The sequence below is a fragment of the Triticum aestivum genome, chromosome 1B (assembly GCF_018294505.1).
Source record: "Triticum aestivum cultivar Chinese Spring chromosome 1B, IWGSC CS RefSeq v2.1, whole genome shotgun sequence".
Taxonomy (NCBI): domain Eukaryota; kingdom Viridiplantae; phylum Streptophyta; class Magnoliopsida; order Poales; family Poaceae; genus Triticum; species Triticum aestivum.
This window is the reverse complement of record NC_057795.1, coordinates 55,173,711-55,191,846: the sequence shown is the minus strand read 5'-3', so window position 1 is coordinate 55,191,846 and position 18,136 is coordinate 55,173,711. Positions and strand designations below refer to the sequence as shown.

Sequence of the window (18,136 nt, the reverse complement as noted above, 5' to 3'; positions counted from 1 at the left end):
GCAAGCAGAGCGTCGTGGCGGGATCTACATATGAAGCGGAGTACATGGCAGCCTCGGAGGCAGCGCATGAAGCGATTTGGGTGAAGGAGTTCATCACCGACCTAGGAGTCATACCCAATGCGTCGGGGCCGATCAAACTCTTCTGTGACAACACTGGAGCTATTGCCCTTGCTAAGGAGCCCAGGTTTCACAAGAAGACCAGGCACATCAAGCGTCGTTTCAACTCCATCCGTGAAAATGTTCAAGATGGAGACATAGATATTTGCAAAGTACATACATATCTAAATGTCGCAGATCCGTTGACTAAACCTCTTCCGCGAGCAAAACATGATCAACACCAGAACTCTATGGGTGTTCGATTCATCACAATATAACTAGATTATTGACTCTAGTGCAAGTGGGAGACTGTTGGAAATATGCCCTAGAGGCAATAATAAAAGGATTATTATTATATTTCCTTGTTCATGATAATTGTCTTTATTCATGCTATAATTGTATTATCCGGAAATCGTAATACATGTGTGAATACACAGACCATAATATGTCCCTAGTAAGCCTCTGGTTGACTAGCTCGTTGATCAACAGATAGTCACGGTTTCCTGACTATGGACATTAGATGTCGTTGATAACGGGATCACATCATTAGGGGAATGATGTGATGGACAAGACCCAATCCTAAGCATAGCACAAGATCGTGTAGTTCATTTTGCTAGAGCTTTTCCAATGTCAAGTATCTCTTCCTTAGACCATGAGATCGTGTAACTCCAGGATACCGTAGGAGTGCTTTGGGTGTACCAAACATCACAACGTAACTGGGTGACTATAAAGGTGCACTACAGGTATCTCCGAAAGTGTCCGTTGGGTTGACACGGATCGAGACTGGGATTTGTCACTCCGTATTACGGAGAGGTGTCACTGGGCCCACTAGGTAGTGCATCATCATAATGAGCTCAAAGTGACCAAGTGTCTGGTCACGGGATCATACATTACGGTACGAGTAAAGTGACTTGCCGGTAACGAGATTGAACAAGGTATTGGGATACCGACGATCGAATCTCGGGCAAGTAACATACCGTCTGACAAAGGGAATAGTATACGGGGTTGCTTGAATCCTCGACATCGTGGTTCATTCGATGAGATCATCGAGGAGTATGTGGGAGCCAACATGGGTATCCAGATCCCGCTGTTGGTTATTGACCGGAGAGCCATCTCGGTCATGTCTGCATGTCTCCCGAACCCGTACGGTCTACACACTTAAGGTTCGGTGACGCTAGGGTTGTTTGAATATGAGTATGCAGCATACCGAAAGTTGTTCGGAGTCCCAGATGAGATCCCGGACGTCACGAGGAGTTTCGAAATGGTCCGGAGGTAAAGAATTATATATAGGAAGTGTTGTTTCGGCCGGGTCATAAGGGGACCATCACGGTTCATGGCAGCCGCAAGATCGCACTAGAGTGCGAGGAGGGTGACGCGGCTTATGCTAAGTCGGTTTGTGCAACAGAGGAGTTGAAGTTCTATAAGGACAATGTTGATCTGGCAGATATGACTTCTCTGAAGAAGCCCACTACAGAGCATGATCCGGCTTCGAAGTTTAAATCGGCTGATGAGACTAAGTTGGTTGATTTTGTTCCTGGCGATTCATCCAAGCAGTTCAGCATCAGTGTTAACTTGGATCCAAAATAGGAAAGCGCGCTCATCGAGTTCATCTGTGAGAACCGGGACATCTTTGCATGGAAACCTTCTGACATGCCAGGTGTACTGAGGGAACTCGCTGAGCACACCCTTAATATTGATCCTAAGTTTAAACCAGTCAAGCAATTTCTTTGTCGCTTTAATGAAGAGAGACGCAAGGCCATTGGAGAGGAGGTAGCCCGGCTATTGGCAGCGGGGTTTATTGTGGAGGTTTTTCACCCTGAGTGGTTGGCTAACCCGGTGTTGGTACTTAAGAAGAACGGCACTTGGCGTATGTGTGTGGACTACACGGATTTGAACAAAGCTTGCCCAGCTGATCCCTTTGCCCTCCCTCGTATTGATCAAATTATTGATGCTACGGCGGGTTGCGAGCGTTTGAGTTTTCTGGATGCTTATTCGGGTTACCATCAGATCAAAATGACAGTTAAGGACCAGGAGAAGACGGCCTTTATAACTCCTTTTGGAGCCTTCTGCTATGTTTCTATGCCTTTTATGCTCAAGAGTGCTCAGGTGACTTATCAACGATGTGTGCAGAATTGCCTCCATAATCAGATTGGGCGCAATGTCCATGCTTATGTGGATGATATCGTGGTGAAATCCAGGAAATCAGAGACACTCATAGCTAACTTGTAGGAAACTTTTGATAATCTGAGGGTTTAGAAGATGATGCTTAATCCGGCCAAATGTGTTTTTGGTGTGCCAGCTGGCAAGCTCTTGGGTTTTCTGGTGTCTAACAGGCGCATTGAAGCTAATCCGGAAAAGATCAAGGCTATCACATCCCTGGCTAAACCGGCGTGTATCAATGACGTTCAAAGACCGGCGGGTCGGATTGCAGCACTGAGCCGGTTTATCAGTCGGTTGGGGGAGAAGGCGATCCCGCTTTATCAGGTGATGAAGAAAACAGACAACTTTGTTTGGAGTGATGCTGCTGATGCGGCGTTTGAGGATTTGAAGAAGCAGTTGGCCGAACCTCCCGTCCTTGCTACCGAACAAATGCAATCTGAGTTGGGGAGATTACCTCAGGTAGGATTTTCTTCAATCTATTAGCTAGCATTTTTTAGGTGACCTTATATACCACATTACATAAGCTGATGTGCCTGAACTGGGTTATCATCTCAAGGCTGTCCATCTTAGGGATCAGCACCACATTCGTGGAATTCCACCCATCTGTGATCTTTTTATTGCTGATTGCATCAAGCACTTCCTTTGTGAGCTCCTCACCTACAATGTGCCAAAAGCGCTTAAAGAATATCACATGAAGACCATCAGGGCCCGGGGCCTTCATACTAACGCCCTGTTATAGTCCTCCTCCTTAGCACTCGTTGCACCTGGCGGATAATGCAACCAGCGCTCATGCTAAAGAATTCGTGGGCCGACCTAACACAGTGGATCTCATGCGCGAGCGAGCGAGCGGGCACTCATGCGAGAGATGGTTCATTGTTCACCATCGACCACTAAGTGCTAACCACTGGCCATGGGTTGTTGGCATTTGATTTTGACAGAATTTTTGTTTGGAAAATTTAAGAAGGAAATTCTATAACAATGTACACAAATTTGAGAAAAATTACTGAATTAGAAAAAAAATGTTCACAGATTCAAAAAAGTTTCATGAGTTCGAAGAAAGTTCTTGGATATGGAAAAAATGTTTGTGAAATTTGAAAAAAGTACGTGTATTAAAAAAAATTCACAAATTTGAATAATGTTTATGGACTTTGAAAAAGGCTCAGGAGTTTGAAAAAACTTCACAGAATTCAAAAAAAAGTTCATGAATTAAAAAAAAATCATGAAATTGAATAGTACATGAATTTGGGTAAAATAGAATTTTAAATTTTTTCATGAATTTAAGAAAATAAAATGAATTTGAAAAAGTTAACGAATTTTAGAAAAAATGTTCATGAATTTGAATAAAAAAGTCAGGAATTTGGGAAAACTAAACGAAAAATAAAAACAAATATATAGTACTCCCTCTGTCCCATAATATAGGAAGTTTTTTGTGTAGTGCCAAAAAACGTCCTATATTATGGGACGGAGTGAGTACAAAGAAAATGATCAAAAACTGGAGAGAAGTAAAACAGGAAAAGGAACCGGCCAGGAAAAAAAATTGAGACACAGAAAAAAAAATATGATTCGGGTCCTTTTGTCCGCAGCGATTTTGTCTTGGGTCGCCCTTCTGGGCCTGGAATTCACTTCTGTTCCATCTAGTAGTGGACCTGGGCCGACCTCCCGGAGTGGCCCGTGTCATAACAGTCTCCTCGCTCGGCCCGCAATCCCCTCCTCTCCTCCACTTCCCTCCCCTCCCCGCCCCTGCCCGAACGGCGCCGCCCAACCTCCCGCACTAACACCGGCCATCCTCACCGCCTCCGGCCGCCATCGCTCCACTCCATCTGAAACAGAAGTGCAAACCGGGCAGTGGAGTCGAGGATTCTGGGGAGCGGAGGGCGGCCGAGCGGGCCCTAAAACCCTAACCCCTCCGGATCCACGCCGCGCCGGCCCATGGAGGTGGACCCGTCGCCGTCCCCGTCCCCGCCGCCAATGTCGACGCCGGGCTACTTCGACCCTGAGTCCTCCCGCCTCCGGGAGGAGTACCGCCGCTACAGGTGAGAGATGCACGCCCTCTTCCTCTTCCGCCTCTCGAGTTCGAATGCTGGCGTTGGCTGGTCCGGGTGGTTCGGTAGAGCGGTGGAGGCGAGCGTGGTGGCTCTGACTCGCCGCTAATCGAGTGGCGAAATGGAGTCAGAGTGAGTGGGGAAATCGATAGAATTCAGTCGTTGACGCTCAGATGTTTGGTACAAATGGTTTATTCGTCACTGAATCAGGTCATATGCTACTCACTGCTCATCCCACCCTGACAGCATTTTAAGAATATCCGCTGTAATTGGATAATTGCGGCGTGTTAGTCATTTTCTCAAGTAGTATTTTAGTAGCTCTGCCGTGATGCGATCATATAATTTGATGGATATGTGGAGCGTGCCTGGGCCGGACTTGGTTATTTGGTGGCCAGAGCACAGCAGACAAGTAGACAACCCAATTGGTGGGTTGATATTGCCATATTGGCAATGCACACTAAGTCTGTAGTATTTGTGACCACATGGAACACCCACCTCAGTGCTTGCAAGTGCTCGATGTCCGAGCAGGTTGTATTCTAGTAAAGATCTGTGCAATTCAGTGCCAGTACCTAGTGTAGCAAAAACATTCTTGGAAGGGTTAATGTAGCCTACTTGTGTGAAATGTGAGAACATGCCACTTCAGTATCTCTACTGGGACTAGTTGCTACGCTAGCTGATTTTGTTGTTTTCCCTTGTGGTTTACTCAGAAAGAGACTATCTTCTTCAAACGACTCCCCAATGTTGGGGACCTCAGTCTCCAGATTCTCAGAAGCAAGGGCGTTGCGTGATGGAAGCAGCATACCTAGGCGGCCCAATGCTGGTCTACTACTTGAAGAAGTCAAGCGGGAGGCTGCTGATTATTCCGACGTTGATGGCTTGAATGGACCGAAACTGCTGGATGGTGGTTCAGGTAGGAAGGCGGCAAGATCAACGTTGAATCTAGTCAAGCTGGAGGACGATATGCCACGAGAAGGAGAAACAACTTTTACAGCGTTTGCATCCCTTCTTGATTCAGCAATACAAGGTCAGTTTGACAATGCCATATGGGCAGTGATGCTTATAATCTAGCATGCTCTGCCGTTGCTGACAGTTCTTAATTTGAATATTGTATTTACACATTGTAGTTATTATTATTAACATCCGTTGTTTGTATATGATCCATGTCATTGCGTTCCCTTTTGTTTTGTTTAATTTTCACTAACCAATAAGTTAGTGAAAAAGGCTTCCCACAAACTAAGCTGCACAAATCTTCAAGTAGCAGTGAATAGTGAAGTAAAAGGTGCTTGAGTCATGCTCTCAACTTTAGAGAAATGTGCCTTTTCCTTCTTTTTTTCCCGTGAGCAGAGGACTTGGCGCACACATATCTATTACCAAAACCACGACAAGAATTATGGAATGGAGGGAGTACTAGATTAATAGCATGGAGAAACCTGTACTTTTGTTTGCTTACCAGAAATCTGTGAACACATACTATCTAGCTATATCCTTGCGGTTATTTGTGTTTACTGATGTGTTCTTCTGTTGTAGGATTGATGCCCTTCCCGGACGTGATTTTACAATTTGAGAGGACATGTAGAAACGCTTCAGAGTCACTAAGGTTTTATATTGCCTTACACTAGTAATAATGCTCCATTGTATGACTTTGTATGATTGGCATATTCTACTGCTGACCAATTCTTGGATGCAACTCTTTGCCACATTACACTTTACTGATATACACCACAATCATTATTTTTTCATCGCGTGAAGATGAATAATTATTATGCTACAAGTACTTTATTTTCCAAGGTAATAGATGCCTGTGCTGTAGCTTGTGGATGCTAATGTGGGGATGCTTTTTAATTTTCAGGTATGCCGCCACAGGAAAGGTTCGGATGGTGGAGGATAAACTTATGCAGCAAAAAGCACAACTATTACTGGATGAAGCTGCTTCTTGGTCACTTCTTTGGTACCTCTATGGGAAAGGTAATAACTTTTATGACAAGTCAGTTGAAGTAGCAGTGGCTATAAGTCAACGTTCTTCTAAGTAAACTGTTTGCTACGCCATGCATGAAATTCCATGTGCTACATTGCAGCAAATGAAGAGCTTCCTGAAGGACTATTCATGGTAAGCTACATTTCTAATTGTGAATGTCTTAAAGTCTTTTCCTTCTATTCATGTGCTTGTATCTGTGGATTTATCTAAAGGATATTTTGTTGTTGTTGACAGTCACCAACTACATCCCATCAGGAGGCTTGCCGCTATGTTGCAACAGATCTTACAGCACAATTGTGTCTGCGGATTGTACTTTGGCTTGAAGGACTTGCTTCTGAAAGTCTTGATTTGGAGAAAAAGGTAAGATAACCATGCTATGTTTTTTACTAAGACTTTAGTCTTTTCTATTTCCTGTTTGATACGTGGGATCCCTGTAGTGGAACATGATTGATTGAATGGAACAACCCGCCTTAGGTAATATAGATTCTAGAAGTTCCATCAATAAAAGAATTAGCAAAGTAAACAGATACATCTCTCCACGATATGTTAACTTAAATATTTGGTATTAAGCTACAATGTACTCCCTCTGAACAGGAATATAGAAGGAACAATGATCAACACGGTACTAGAATTGTCTAAATTACCCCTAATTAATATTTGTCAATATATTCAATGCAACTGCTCTCTGTTCCATCACCTAATAACACCAGCATCATCAAATAATCTGTGAAAGGAAATGCAAGCATGCATGTGAAATGTCACTCTGCCTCAAGGCGCTGCATTTGGTGCACTGAAATCAGAATGCAGGCAACCAGAGCATGGGCAGTAAGTGCATACAAGCGTCATTCTGACTTTTTCATGCAAACAAACATTAATGGCATGCAACCGGTGCATAACAGAGGGAAATTGAACAAAAGTATATGGAAGAAAGTGTGGGCCTTGTAATTGTGGACAAAAGCCAAAATGGAAGACGCTTAATAAAACTGGATGGAGGCAGTAAATCTCATGTGTACATCGCTCTTTCATAAAGATCTATCCTGATCATCTAAATTTCAGTAGTTATTTTTCTTCCTTGAATGACCTTGCTTTTGTTTTAATCACACAATGAGCTATGGAGTAACAGAGTATTTAACTTACTATTCATGAGCAAATTGATGATAGAGGTACACACATTTCTTGTGGTGTTATATTTCTGTTCTGTAGGTGAGAGGATCTCATGTTGGTTCATATCTACCAAGTTCTGGTGTTTGGCATCGTACACAGAGGTACCTAAAGAGAAGGAATAATGATTCTAATATAGTGAAGCATGTGGATTTTGATGCTCCAACTCGTGAAGTAGCCCAACTTCTTCCTGATGACAAGGTAGGCTATTTGGTATCTATTTCGAATACAGTGTAAAGATCCTTTCATAAAGCTGCTAATAATTTATTATGATATTTAAAATGCTGCAAGTATGCATTATAATTGGTTCTACTTGACCTTTCCAGAATATTTTTGATACTCTTTAATGTGGTAATAGGCCACCTTTCACCTCATAATCTCACTTTAAGAGGATGCCTTGGATAACTGTCTAGTACTTAACCTTCAAATTTAATTATTTACTAAGTTAAAGCAGTAATTACTGGACTAACAGCACTACAAAGAAGACAAATCTCTTTCAGTTGTTAAAGATCTCTTCTCATTAATCATCTCTGGTGAAGTAACTAGAATTTGCCTCTAGTAAAATCAGAACTCACCTTTCCTTTATGTGTAAGCAGAAGCAAGATGAATTGCTTTTAGAAGATATCTGGACTCTCTTGAGAGCTGGAAGATTAGAAGAGGCATGTGAATTGTGCCGATCTGCTGGACAGGTTGGTCAGCTTGTATAGGCATATGTATTTATTATGATGGATCACCTCCACTTGATGCTAACGCCTCGAGTATATTCAGTCATGGAGAGCTGCCACTCTTTGCCCCTTTGGTGGCATAGATCTGTTTCCTTCCCTGGAGGCCATGCTCAAGAATGGAAATTCTAGAACACTACAAGCAATTGAACTGGAAAGTGGTATTGGACGGCAGTGGCGTCTTTGGAAATGGGCATCCTATTGTGCTTCAGAGGTAAACTCCCGTGCTGTACTCATGTTGTTGAACTATGCTGCTTTGCGCTTTGCTGTTATATTTAATGTGGTTCTGTAAATGTTACAATGGTTTTGTCTTCAAAATAGTTATGTGTGTATATGTTGCCAATACTTAATACTTTGTTAAACTCAACTCTAAATTAATTATACTATTGCAGAAAATTGCTGAACACGATGGTGGCCAGTATGAGATGGCTGTATATGCTTTACAGTGCAGTAACTTGAAGCGTACCTTGCCAATCTGTACTGACTGGGAGGTATGTATATTATTCAATTCATTTCTAAGCCTGCCTTTCTAATCTGATCCAATGTTATTCTCTCTGATGCTGGTTTCTTACCTTCATCTCTTAGTCAGCTTGCTGGGCAATGGCTAAATCCTGGCTAGATGTGAAAGTGGATATAGAATTATCTCAATATCAAACCAGCAGACCAGAAGAGAAAGAGTTTGATGATGATATGAATGGAACCCAGCTTGGCCCAGAAAATTGGCCATATCATGTTCTTGATCAGCAACCTCGTGATATAGCTGCACTTCTGCAGAAACTCCACTCAAGGTACTGCTGTACTAACATTGTTTAGAACTTCCACACATACACTATTTGCCTGCTTATTATATGTGTCACTTGCGATGCAGTGACCTTGTTCATGAAACTGTTTCTCGAGCATGTCGGGAGCAGCATCGACAAATTGAGGTAAGATACATTTCCAAGAGTGAAGAATATGCAATTTCTCTACTAAGTTCATTTAATGTTTTCTAGTACAGCTGGATAATTTACTTGACATTAGATAAGCGGAAACTGGCAGTAATTTACAGTTGCTGTACAATTTGCCAGTTTGATGGCTAGTTTAGACATGTGTTCTGAATCTGTAGATGATTAATCTGAAAACCAAGTATTTAAGCATTATCTTAGTTAACGTTCTACTAAATCTGTATTTTGCAAAAAAATTGTGACTCAATCAAACATTCTGATGACTCATGCTATTAACTGGAATAAACACAAATACTCGAACTACTTTCCATGTAAATGGAGTTCTCCAATAGCTGTATAATTCAATTTACGATCGCTCACTTGCCTAACCATTTCATGTTTACTTATTTGGTAGATGAATCTCATGAGTGGAAATTTAGCTCATCTTCTTGACCTTCTATGGTCATGGTTGTCTTCCATTGAAGAGGGTCAAAACGTCTTGAGGTACTCCTTTTATGATTTTAGTTTAGATAACCCCATATTTAGTTTTGCTTTATTATTTAACTTTTGAGTAACTTCTTGGTCCAATTAGGTCCCGTGATGATTCCGACATGATACGTTTTGGGGCACATATTGTTCTTGTTTTGAGATACCTTCTCAGCAATGAAATGGAAGACGAGTTTGAGGAAAAGCTGGTTACTGTCGGTGATCTCATCATCAACATGTAAGTATTGTTTACCAATCTTTGTGTGGCTTTGAGCCTTTTTAGCCTTTTGGAGTAATGTCATGTTAAAATGGCATCTGTTTGGTTAAAAAAAGGCCTTTCTTGTGTCAGTTAATATAATTTTATGAAAAGTATTCAGTTGCATAAGTAGTTTTCTTTCTTTTTGTTGGGTCAAGGGCTTACTCCATTACTTCTACTGTTCTCTTAACTAAAGGTTAAGCTTGGTCATTGATCTTCAGATGAATCTTTTATTCCTATTTTCTCCATATTATGTTGGTACATTGCCTGTTTCTTAATCTTCACAGCAGGAAAAGCTAATGATTAATTCCAGGTACGTGAGATACTTGTTTTCAGAGGGGCAGGAAGAGTTGGTTGGAGTATATGCCTCTCAGCTTGAACGTGATGTTTGCATTGATTTGTTTGTGGACATGATGGAACTAAGGTTAAATAGCAGGTATTACTAAATGTGATTATACCTTTTTATATTTTTGCAATCTGGGAATTGTTACATATATTAGTATTCTGTAATCTTCTGTGACATATTAGTGCATGATGTACCTGTCATTGGCTGTTCATGTTTGTTCTAATATTTACCAGTAGATTTTAGTTTGTGAGCTATGTGTCTTCGGTGCAGTTCCCTTTAGCCTTAGATTTATGACAATTCCATAGAAAGTATAATTGGTACAATACTTGCATGTTCAACTTTTTATGTTTACCCATAAAAATTGTGCTAGGAATGTTGTTGTTCTTTCACACTGAAATGTTCTCAAATGTGTTATTGCTGATGGTTTATTTTGCTTCCAAGACTTTGATTAGCTGGCATCACACCTTTTTTTCCTGCAACAGCTTGCATACCATGTACAAGCTTTTCCTCTCTGCTGTGGAGTATTTGCCATTCTCATCTGGAGATGCATCCAAGGCTTGTTTTGAAGAGATAATTGAGAGGTTCGCTGATTGTGGGGATACATATAACAATGAAATACACCAAATTTCACATATTTAACTTATCTTTATTTGTGGACATGTTCTGACAAGATTTTAATTTAGTGCAGAGTTCTTTCAAGGTCTCGAGAAACAAAACCCCATCAGTACAATGAAGATTTTTCTGATGTTGCGGAACAGCATCACCTGCAAGCACTTCAGAAGGCAATGATCATTCAGTGGCTTTGCTTCACACCACCATCCTCAATTCCAGGCTTTGAGACGATCACAGGGAAACTTCTGATACGGGCATTGATGCATAGGTAACTATATCTAATTTGTTCTTGTGCCAGAGAAAACTTTGCTAGTCAATACATGCAGCCCTCCTGCATGGTCCTGGAAACATTTATTCTCTTATTGCATTGCGTCCGTATGTTTGTTGCTGAAATATATCAGTAAACAGTACTTGCTTATCTTTTTTTTCTTTGTTACCATTGAGTTCCTCTTTGATTGCTAAAACAGTACTCATTTATTTTTCTCACTTTGTGAGAGTTGAACTTATTTTTGGTTGATGAAACAAGATATTTATCCTCCTTTATACTTCGTAGCATTGCAACTTACCATCAATTTCTTTATCATCAGCAACACACTATTCAGAGAGTTTTCCTTAATATCAATGAGGAGAGTCCCTGAACTACCAGTAGGACCACATAAGTTGCTTGCCATCCTTGCCGAACCATTGAAACAAAAGGAAAATTTATTTTCGCTGGAAGATCAAGAGGTGTCTGATAACTTAGAAGAGTTTGAAGATTGGGTAAGATCTCATTTTTTGTCCTAATGTGTTGTGCTTCTTCTCTTGATGCTTCCAGTACTGGTATTTCCACTGAGAGTTTAGTCAGTACCTTGGTATTCTTGACAAAGTAATTGCTTTTGTGGTGAGACAGCACGAATATTACTCCCTGGATGCAACATACCGGGGTTGGCTTAGATGCGAGATGGAGAATTCGTCTGTTCCCCCTGAAATGCTTTCGGCAGAAGAAAAGGATCAAGCTGTTGCTGCAGCGACACAAACACTGGGGTTAGCATTCTTGTTATTAGAAAGTAAGTAATAAACTTTCATCGAAACACAAACCTCTTTTCTCGAAAACAAATAAATGTTTATATCATTATGGCCCTTTAGCCTACAAATATGCTTTTTAAACCGCTAAACATGTGAAAGTATACGGTGGTGAACTTGTTGCCATTATTTTATATTTTCTGGTTTTCTGTATCAGGGGAAGAGAGACCATGGTTAAATGCTGTCGAGACAAGCCCATTTGAGTCATCAGAGCTTGTTTTCCTTGAGTTGCATGCAACGGCAATACTCTGTCTACCTTCTGGGGAATGCATGACTCCAGATGCAACATCATGCACGGCTCTGACTAGTGCACTTTATTCAACTATCAGCGAAGAGGATGTGCTGCATCGTCAGCTGAAGGTCGAGTCCATCTCTCTTCTCCTGAAGGCCATATGGATATTATGCTTCCAAGATATAATATGAAGTGTTGTACATTACAGACCATGCCTTGGTGTTTATTAAGGATTATTAAAGCTTACACTTCAATTTCTTACATTTCAATTTCTAGTTATTGCTTGTGATGGTTTCTTCTGCAACCTTTTTTTTTTGAGGGAATGCTTCTGCTAAAGGCTTTGTTGTTGTTGTTGGAATGCTTCTGCAACTTCTGACTGTATAATTCATGGACAGGTGGAAGTTAAGGTCTCGTCTAAAGATCCTTGCTGTATTGAAGTTGCGCTCCGTTGCTTAGCAACAGAAGGTGATGGGTTTGGTCTTCATGAAGCCAATGATGGAGGTCTTCTTGCTGCAATTATGGCCGCTGGCTTTAAAGGTATCTAGAATTTAGAACAAAAGTACGATTCAGTTCTTTTTCTTGAATGCAAATAATATTTTGTGCAATAGTTATATCGATAATTTATTTTTGTAGGTGAACTCAATCGGTTTCAACCTGGAGTTTCAATGGAAATTTCACGACTTGATGCTTGGTATTCTGATTGTCATGGTTCGGTTGAAAGTACTGCTGGTTATATCATTCGAGGGCTTTGCCGAAGATGCTGCCTGCCAGAAACAATTCTACGATCCATGCAGGTGATCTTGTAAATAGATTCTGCAAGTATCTGCCCTACTACATTGAATATAGACGAAATGGTTGCTGTTCTGCTGTTTCAGTACGCATATGGTATATTGATGTCCGATGCTAATATTTTGTAGGCATCCATCTCCCTTTCTGAAGCTGGCGATTCTCTAGACCGTTGTGATAAACTCATTGAGTTAGTTGCTTCATCAGATTCTGGGATGATGCACTTGTTCAGCCAGCAGCAGTTACAGGTTACATCACGTTCTTTAGTTTGTTCATCTAATAACTGCAGTGCAGAGTTTTTCTAATATCAGCAAATGTCTTGAATTTCCTACTCAGGAGTTCCTGATTTTTGAGAGGGAGTGCTTCATATGTAAAATGGAGCTTGAGGAGGAGGAGAGGCCTGCTGATGGCTAAGCCACTCTTGTTTAAATTATCAGGTTTGTCACCTGAAACTTACTCAGGAGTTCCTGATTTTTTTGTATATCTGGTACTGTGAAACAGTTCACTTTAATCTGATCGGTTACAACTTCACAATACCTCATATTCTGCCTGCTGCTTTACATTACCCTATCTGATGCTTAGCACTGCAGCTTTACAGCTTTGTAATTGCTTGCTCTCAGCTGATGGCATCAGCAGACGCAAATTAACTCACTTTAGTTGGACTATATATCATAAGGTTTTGGTAAATCTAATAGAAGAGGAGGCAGTTGCAAATCCTCTTGAAGGGTACACCAACATGGAAATCTTGTGCACTTTTTAGCTGCCCTGATACACATCTTCGTTACAGATTTCATACACATTGCGTACAATTGCTAGAGCAAAGAAAAATGTGTCATCTAACTTTCTCCAAACCACTCATGTGCCGCAGTTTATTGAAGCCTGAATCTCTTCCAAGGTCTTGCCTTTTGTCTCTGGCACGTTCTTCACAATGAATGGAATAGCCATGGCGCAAACGGAGGCGAAGTATGTTCCTGCAAGATTTCGAGGCGAAGGAGAAGAGTGTTCCTGCCAGATTTGCATATCAGTCAGATGTCCCTGGATGATTCATATATTAGACAAAAACCATAGGGGTCGGATGTAGATTTGGCAACGGGGGAAATATCTGCGTCCAACCCGATTGACCATGTCAATGTAACAACCAATTTCTCAGTTTATATGGTGTTGTAAGAAATCTTGAGTGATTGGATTGTTAGGTTTCTTGTGGTGCAACCTGTCTAACCCAAGTTGAAGTTCTAGACTTGGGATGGGTGCTTGCATTTTTCTGCGTTTATTTCAGGATGTAACTGCTTTATTCTTTCATGCGTCTGTGATGACTTCGTCAATCTTAACACATGTTGGCTCAGTCACTCGAAGGGTGCTCATAGGGAGGGGTGACTATGTGTTTAGCAAAAAAAAAAAACCCTGCTATTTTAGACCTTGTTTTAAGTTATACAGAAGGATTTAGCATGGACAAGAAGTTCTGTCTAAGTCAGCTTTGAGCAAAGCAAAGTCTATTCAGATGTACCGATATGCCGGTGAGTGCGATGATTGGGACTTGCTCGGGGAATATACCGTGAATCTACATTCAACAGGTATTCCATTTGATGAAGTTTTCATATACAAAAGTAATTAAAGGACGGACATAAAAGTGCACTAGCAGCATGCAGTGCAATGCAATGCAATGAAAGTCCAAATACGAGCAAACTACCAGCCATCGAGTAGATTCAGCAATGAATAAGAGACCTAATATGAGATTTGTGCATCGAACAAGTCCTCCCAGAGGGGGAGGGACAGTTCTTTTGCGTGATTCTGAATCACCCCTCCGTAGCCTGAGCACGCTTAACTTTCGTATTTTATCCCCCCTCGTTTCTAAGTCTGCACTTGTTGTTTTCCTCACAATAGTAAGATGTCAATCCTATTAATCCTCAGGAGTTTAGCTTGAACATGAAGTCACATGTTTCACTGTTTGAGTTTGAAACTATTATTCTAAAAACAATAATTATTTAGTAACACTAATATTTTTTGAATAAGTAGTTTGACCATAGTTTGACTATAGTTTGACCATATTTGACCAAAATTCAATACTAAAATAATTATTTTAATATTCTTGAATAATTATTTAGTACCATTAATACTTCTTGAATAAGTAGTTTGACCATAGTTTGACCAGATTTAACCAAAATTAAAAAAAACTGAAATTTGAGCATAACTTTTTTTCCTTTTAGAATTTAAGGATCCTAAAAATTTGACCAGATTTTCGTGCAGATTTTTTTGATATATTATGCGGGTTTTTTCGACATCGTATGCAAAAGATATGGCCGTTTTACTTTTTCATAACACTTTTTTGCAAAACATGTCCAAATTTAAGTTTTTTAATTTTCCTAACTAATAGATGTAGTAACATAACTACATCTCGAAGGATTATAATTTTTAAAGTTTTTATCATTTTCTTTTGTTTTTTACAAAACTGAAAAGGCGATCGGGGGTAGAGTTCCTTTAGTCCCGGTTCATGTCTCAAACCGGGACTAAAGGTCTAATCTTTAGAGCATCTCCAGCCTCGCCCCCCAACAAGGCCCACCATGCGACTTTTCGGTCGCCGGCGCCAAAAAATCGGCCCAGTTGCGCCCCTAAAGGCCCATTTTTCGCCGGCTCGGGCCGAAATTGGCGCCGACGGACCCAACCCGAACCCGGCACGCTGGGGGGCGCCGGACGAACCATTTTTGATGCAAAAGAGCCGCGGGCCAGCCGCGTCAGCGACACCGCCCGCCTCGTCTTCTCCCGACGCCTCGGTTTCCCGCGGGGAATCAATGGCAAGGCTGCCGCCGGTCAGCTTTGCCATTGATTCCTCACGGGCGGCGCGTCACGGGACGACGCCCGACGCCTCCCCTCCCTTGGACGCGTACACACGGGCGCGACCCGGCTATATATGGCCTCACTCGCCTCTGGTGAGCGCTACCTCTCCCGAGCGCCGCCGCTGAGCTCTCCCCCAGCCCTCCCTCTCCCGTGAGCCGCCACCCAGCCCCCTCCATCTCCCTCCCCTTTCCCGATGGCCGAACGCTTCCCAGGCGACAAGGCGGCGGCCAACGGCTTCGTCCGCCGCTCGCTCCGTGAACAGGAGTCGTGGCTCCTGTTCCAGGCGAACATCCCGGCGCCGCCGGCATGCGCGCCGGGCCGACGGGCTGGAGGCTCAGCAACGGGGGAGTGCCCATTCCCCCGTTGCCCGACGCCATGGCCAAACCCTCGTACTTCGCCGACGAGGTCGAGGTCGTGCGCGCCTCCCTCACCGACGCCTAGCTCTCCCTCCCCCAGTACGCCGCAGACAACCACGCGGCTTGGGCGGCGTACTTCGAGCGACGTCAGCAGCAGCGGCTGGCGTCCACCAACGGCGCGCCGGTGGTCGGCGGCCTGAAGAACAGCGAGGGGCGCCACCTATGGTGGGGCGCCCCCGGCCGCAACCTTGAGGGCGTGCTGATGCACCTCGAGGGCGACAACAACCCGCCGTTGGCGTACCCCCCGGCGAGGGAGGCCGCCCCGGCGCACCGCCGACGCGACGAGCAATGGGCGCCAAGGAGGTTCGGCGCCTTCTCCTCCTCCTCCTCCTCGCGCTCCTCCTCCCACTCCTCCGGCACTCCAACACTGCTCGGCATCAAGGCCGAGCCCGCGGCGGAGACGCCGCTCGGCCGGCGCACTCGCAGCGCCGGCATCGTCATCAATGAGGGCGGCCGGCGCGCCTCCTCGTCGGCTCCTCCTCTGTGCTTCGTCAAGCCAAAGACGGAGCCGGGGCTGGCGCCGGTGAAGATGGAGCACGGCGAGGTCGAGCTTGACGACAACGCGGCCTTTGAATGGGCACGCCAGGACTCCCTGAAGATGGCGAGGGAGCGCCAGTGCGCCGCCCTGCGGTGCTTCGCGCAGCGCCGCCGAGGCCGCGGTGAAGGAGGGGTCGTCATCATCGACGACAGTGGCGACGACGACGCGCCACCACCGCCACCAGCCCGCCATGGCGACGCTGGGGAGGGGTCCAGCAGGGGCGCCCGCGTCAAAGAGGAGAAGGCCGATGACGGCGGCGACGACGCCGACTACTCGGTGTTTAGCAAGTTTTTTTATTAGTTTACTATGCATGTAATGAAAATCCGCGAACATGTCTAACATATGCCGAAATTTGTAGTGTTTAAGCCGAACTTCGCCGAACTTTGGCTAAATTTGCTATATTTTTTCATTTTTTGAACGCGCCTGGGGGCGGCCCTGGGGGCGGCGGCTGGGGACCAACTCGCCCCAGGCCCATTTTTTGCGTCGGGTCACCCCCAGGCGACGATTTTAGGCGCCCCTTGGGGGCCAATGGCCGGAGATGCTCTTAGTCCCGGTTTGAGACACGAACCGGAACTAAAGGGTGCGATGCCCTTTAGTCCCGGTTCGTATCTCAAACCGGGACTAAAGGGCTCATTTGAACCGGGACTAATGCCTTTAGCCGCACGAACCGGGACTAATGCTCACATTAGTCCCGGTTCGTAATGCAACCGGGACTAATGTGTATATTGAGCTGTGATCAAAGCCATGTTTTCTACTAGTGCAAGGCTGGCGATGGCGGTGTTTCTGTGTCGTCTCCTTCCTGGAAACATTGTCGTGGAGAAACTCAAGACCTCTATCCACTACATCCGGGGAAAAATCTAGATTAGTTGATTGGATGACGGCGACGCTCTTGTGTCGTTACCCTCTTGGGGGCGTCATTCTTGGAGGTGTGCACTGGCTCGAGGGACCGGTGGAGGATTTTAGCGGTGGAGCGACGTTTCATGTCACACATCGACAATGTGGAGTCTCGGCAGTGTGGCACAGCAGGATCTCGGCAAAAGATACATGATGATGGACGCGCGTATGGAGGTGACGTTGTGTGGCGCCGTGGTGGCGTCGACGGCAGGCCTGGCAAGGTCGATGCGTCAGTTCCTGCTCTGAAGATGGATTGGTGGAAGACGGCGGCGGCGGCCTCTGAGAGTGCGCCAGACTGGCGTGTGCCCTAGACTCGGCAACGGCTTGGTTGGGGCCTCTGGCTTTAGATGTTAGGCTTTGGTGCAAGGTCTGTTTGGTATTTGGCTCGGACTTTCGGCACCCCTTCATTAAGTGGATAGGAGTATTGACAGATGTTGACAAGTAGGTGGCTTTACACTTACTGATGTATCACTTTGTAAAGTCATTATGAATAATTAGTAAAATAGTTGCATGCATCGCCCAGATGCAGAGACTAAGGGTCATCCTCCTTTTTCTAAAAAGAGTTAAATACATCACGGGTGCCTCAACTTGTCCGGC

General features: G+C 43.9%; 1 protein-coding gene across 1 annotated transcript; it reads left to right on the top strand.

Annotated features, from left to right (window-relative positions):
• The first annotated feature begins 3,969 nt into the window (after positions 1 to 3,969).
• On the top strand, positions 3,970 to 14,201 carry LOC123106397 (nuclear pore complex protein NUP107). Its single transcript, XM_044528580.1, has 25 exons — positions 3,970 to 4,289; positions 5,006 to 5,322; positions 5,826 to 5,895; positions 6,148 to 6,263; positions 6,374 to 6,405; positions 6,508 to 6,633; positions 7,477 to 7,635; positions 8,031 to 8,123; positions 8,203 to 8,370; positions 8,549 to 8,647; positions 8,742 to 8,944; positions 9,025 to 9,082; positions 9,495 to 9,583; positions 9,672 to 9,803; positions 10,135 to 10,257; positions 10,650 to 10,748; positions 10,856 to 11,047; positions 11,367 to 11,538; positions 11,669 to 11,825; positions 11,999 to 12,201; positions 12,469 to 12,610; positions 12,707 to 12,867; positions 12,991 to 13,107; positions 13,196 to 13,296; positions 13,728 to 14,201. Exons 1-24 carry the CDS (start codon positions 4,186 to 4,188, stop codon positions 13,271 to 13,273), a joined length of 3,210 nt encoding a protein of 1,069 aa, XP_044384515.1. The 5' UTR covers positions 3,970 to 4,185; the 3' UTR covers positions 13,274 to 13,296; positions 13,728 to 14,201.
• Positions 14,202 to 18,136: the final 3,935 nt, after the last annotated feature.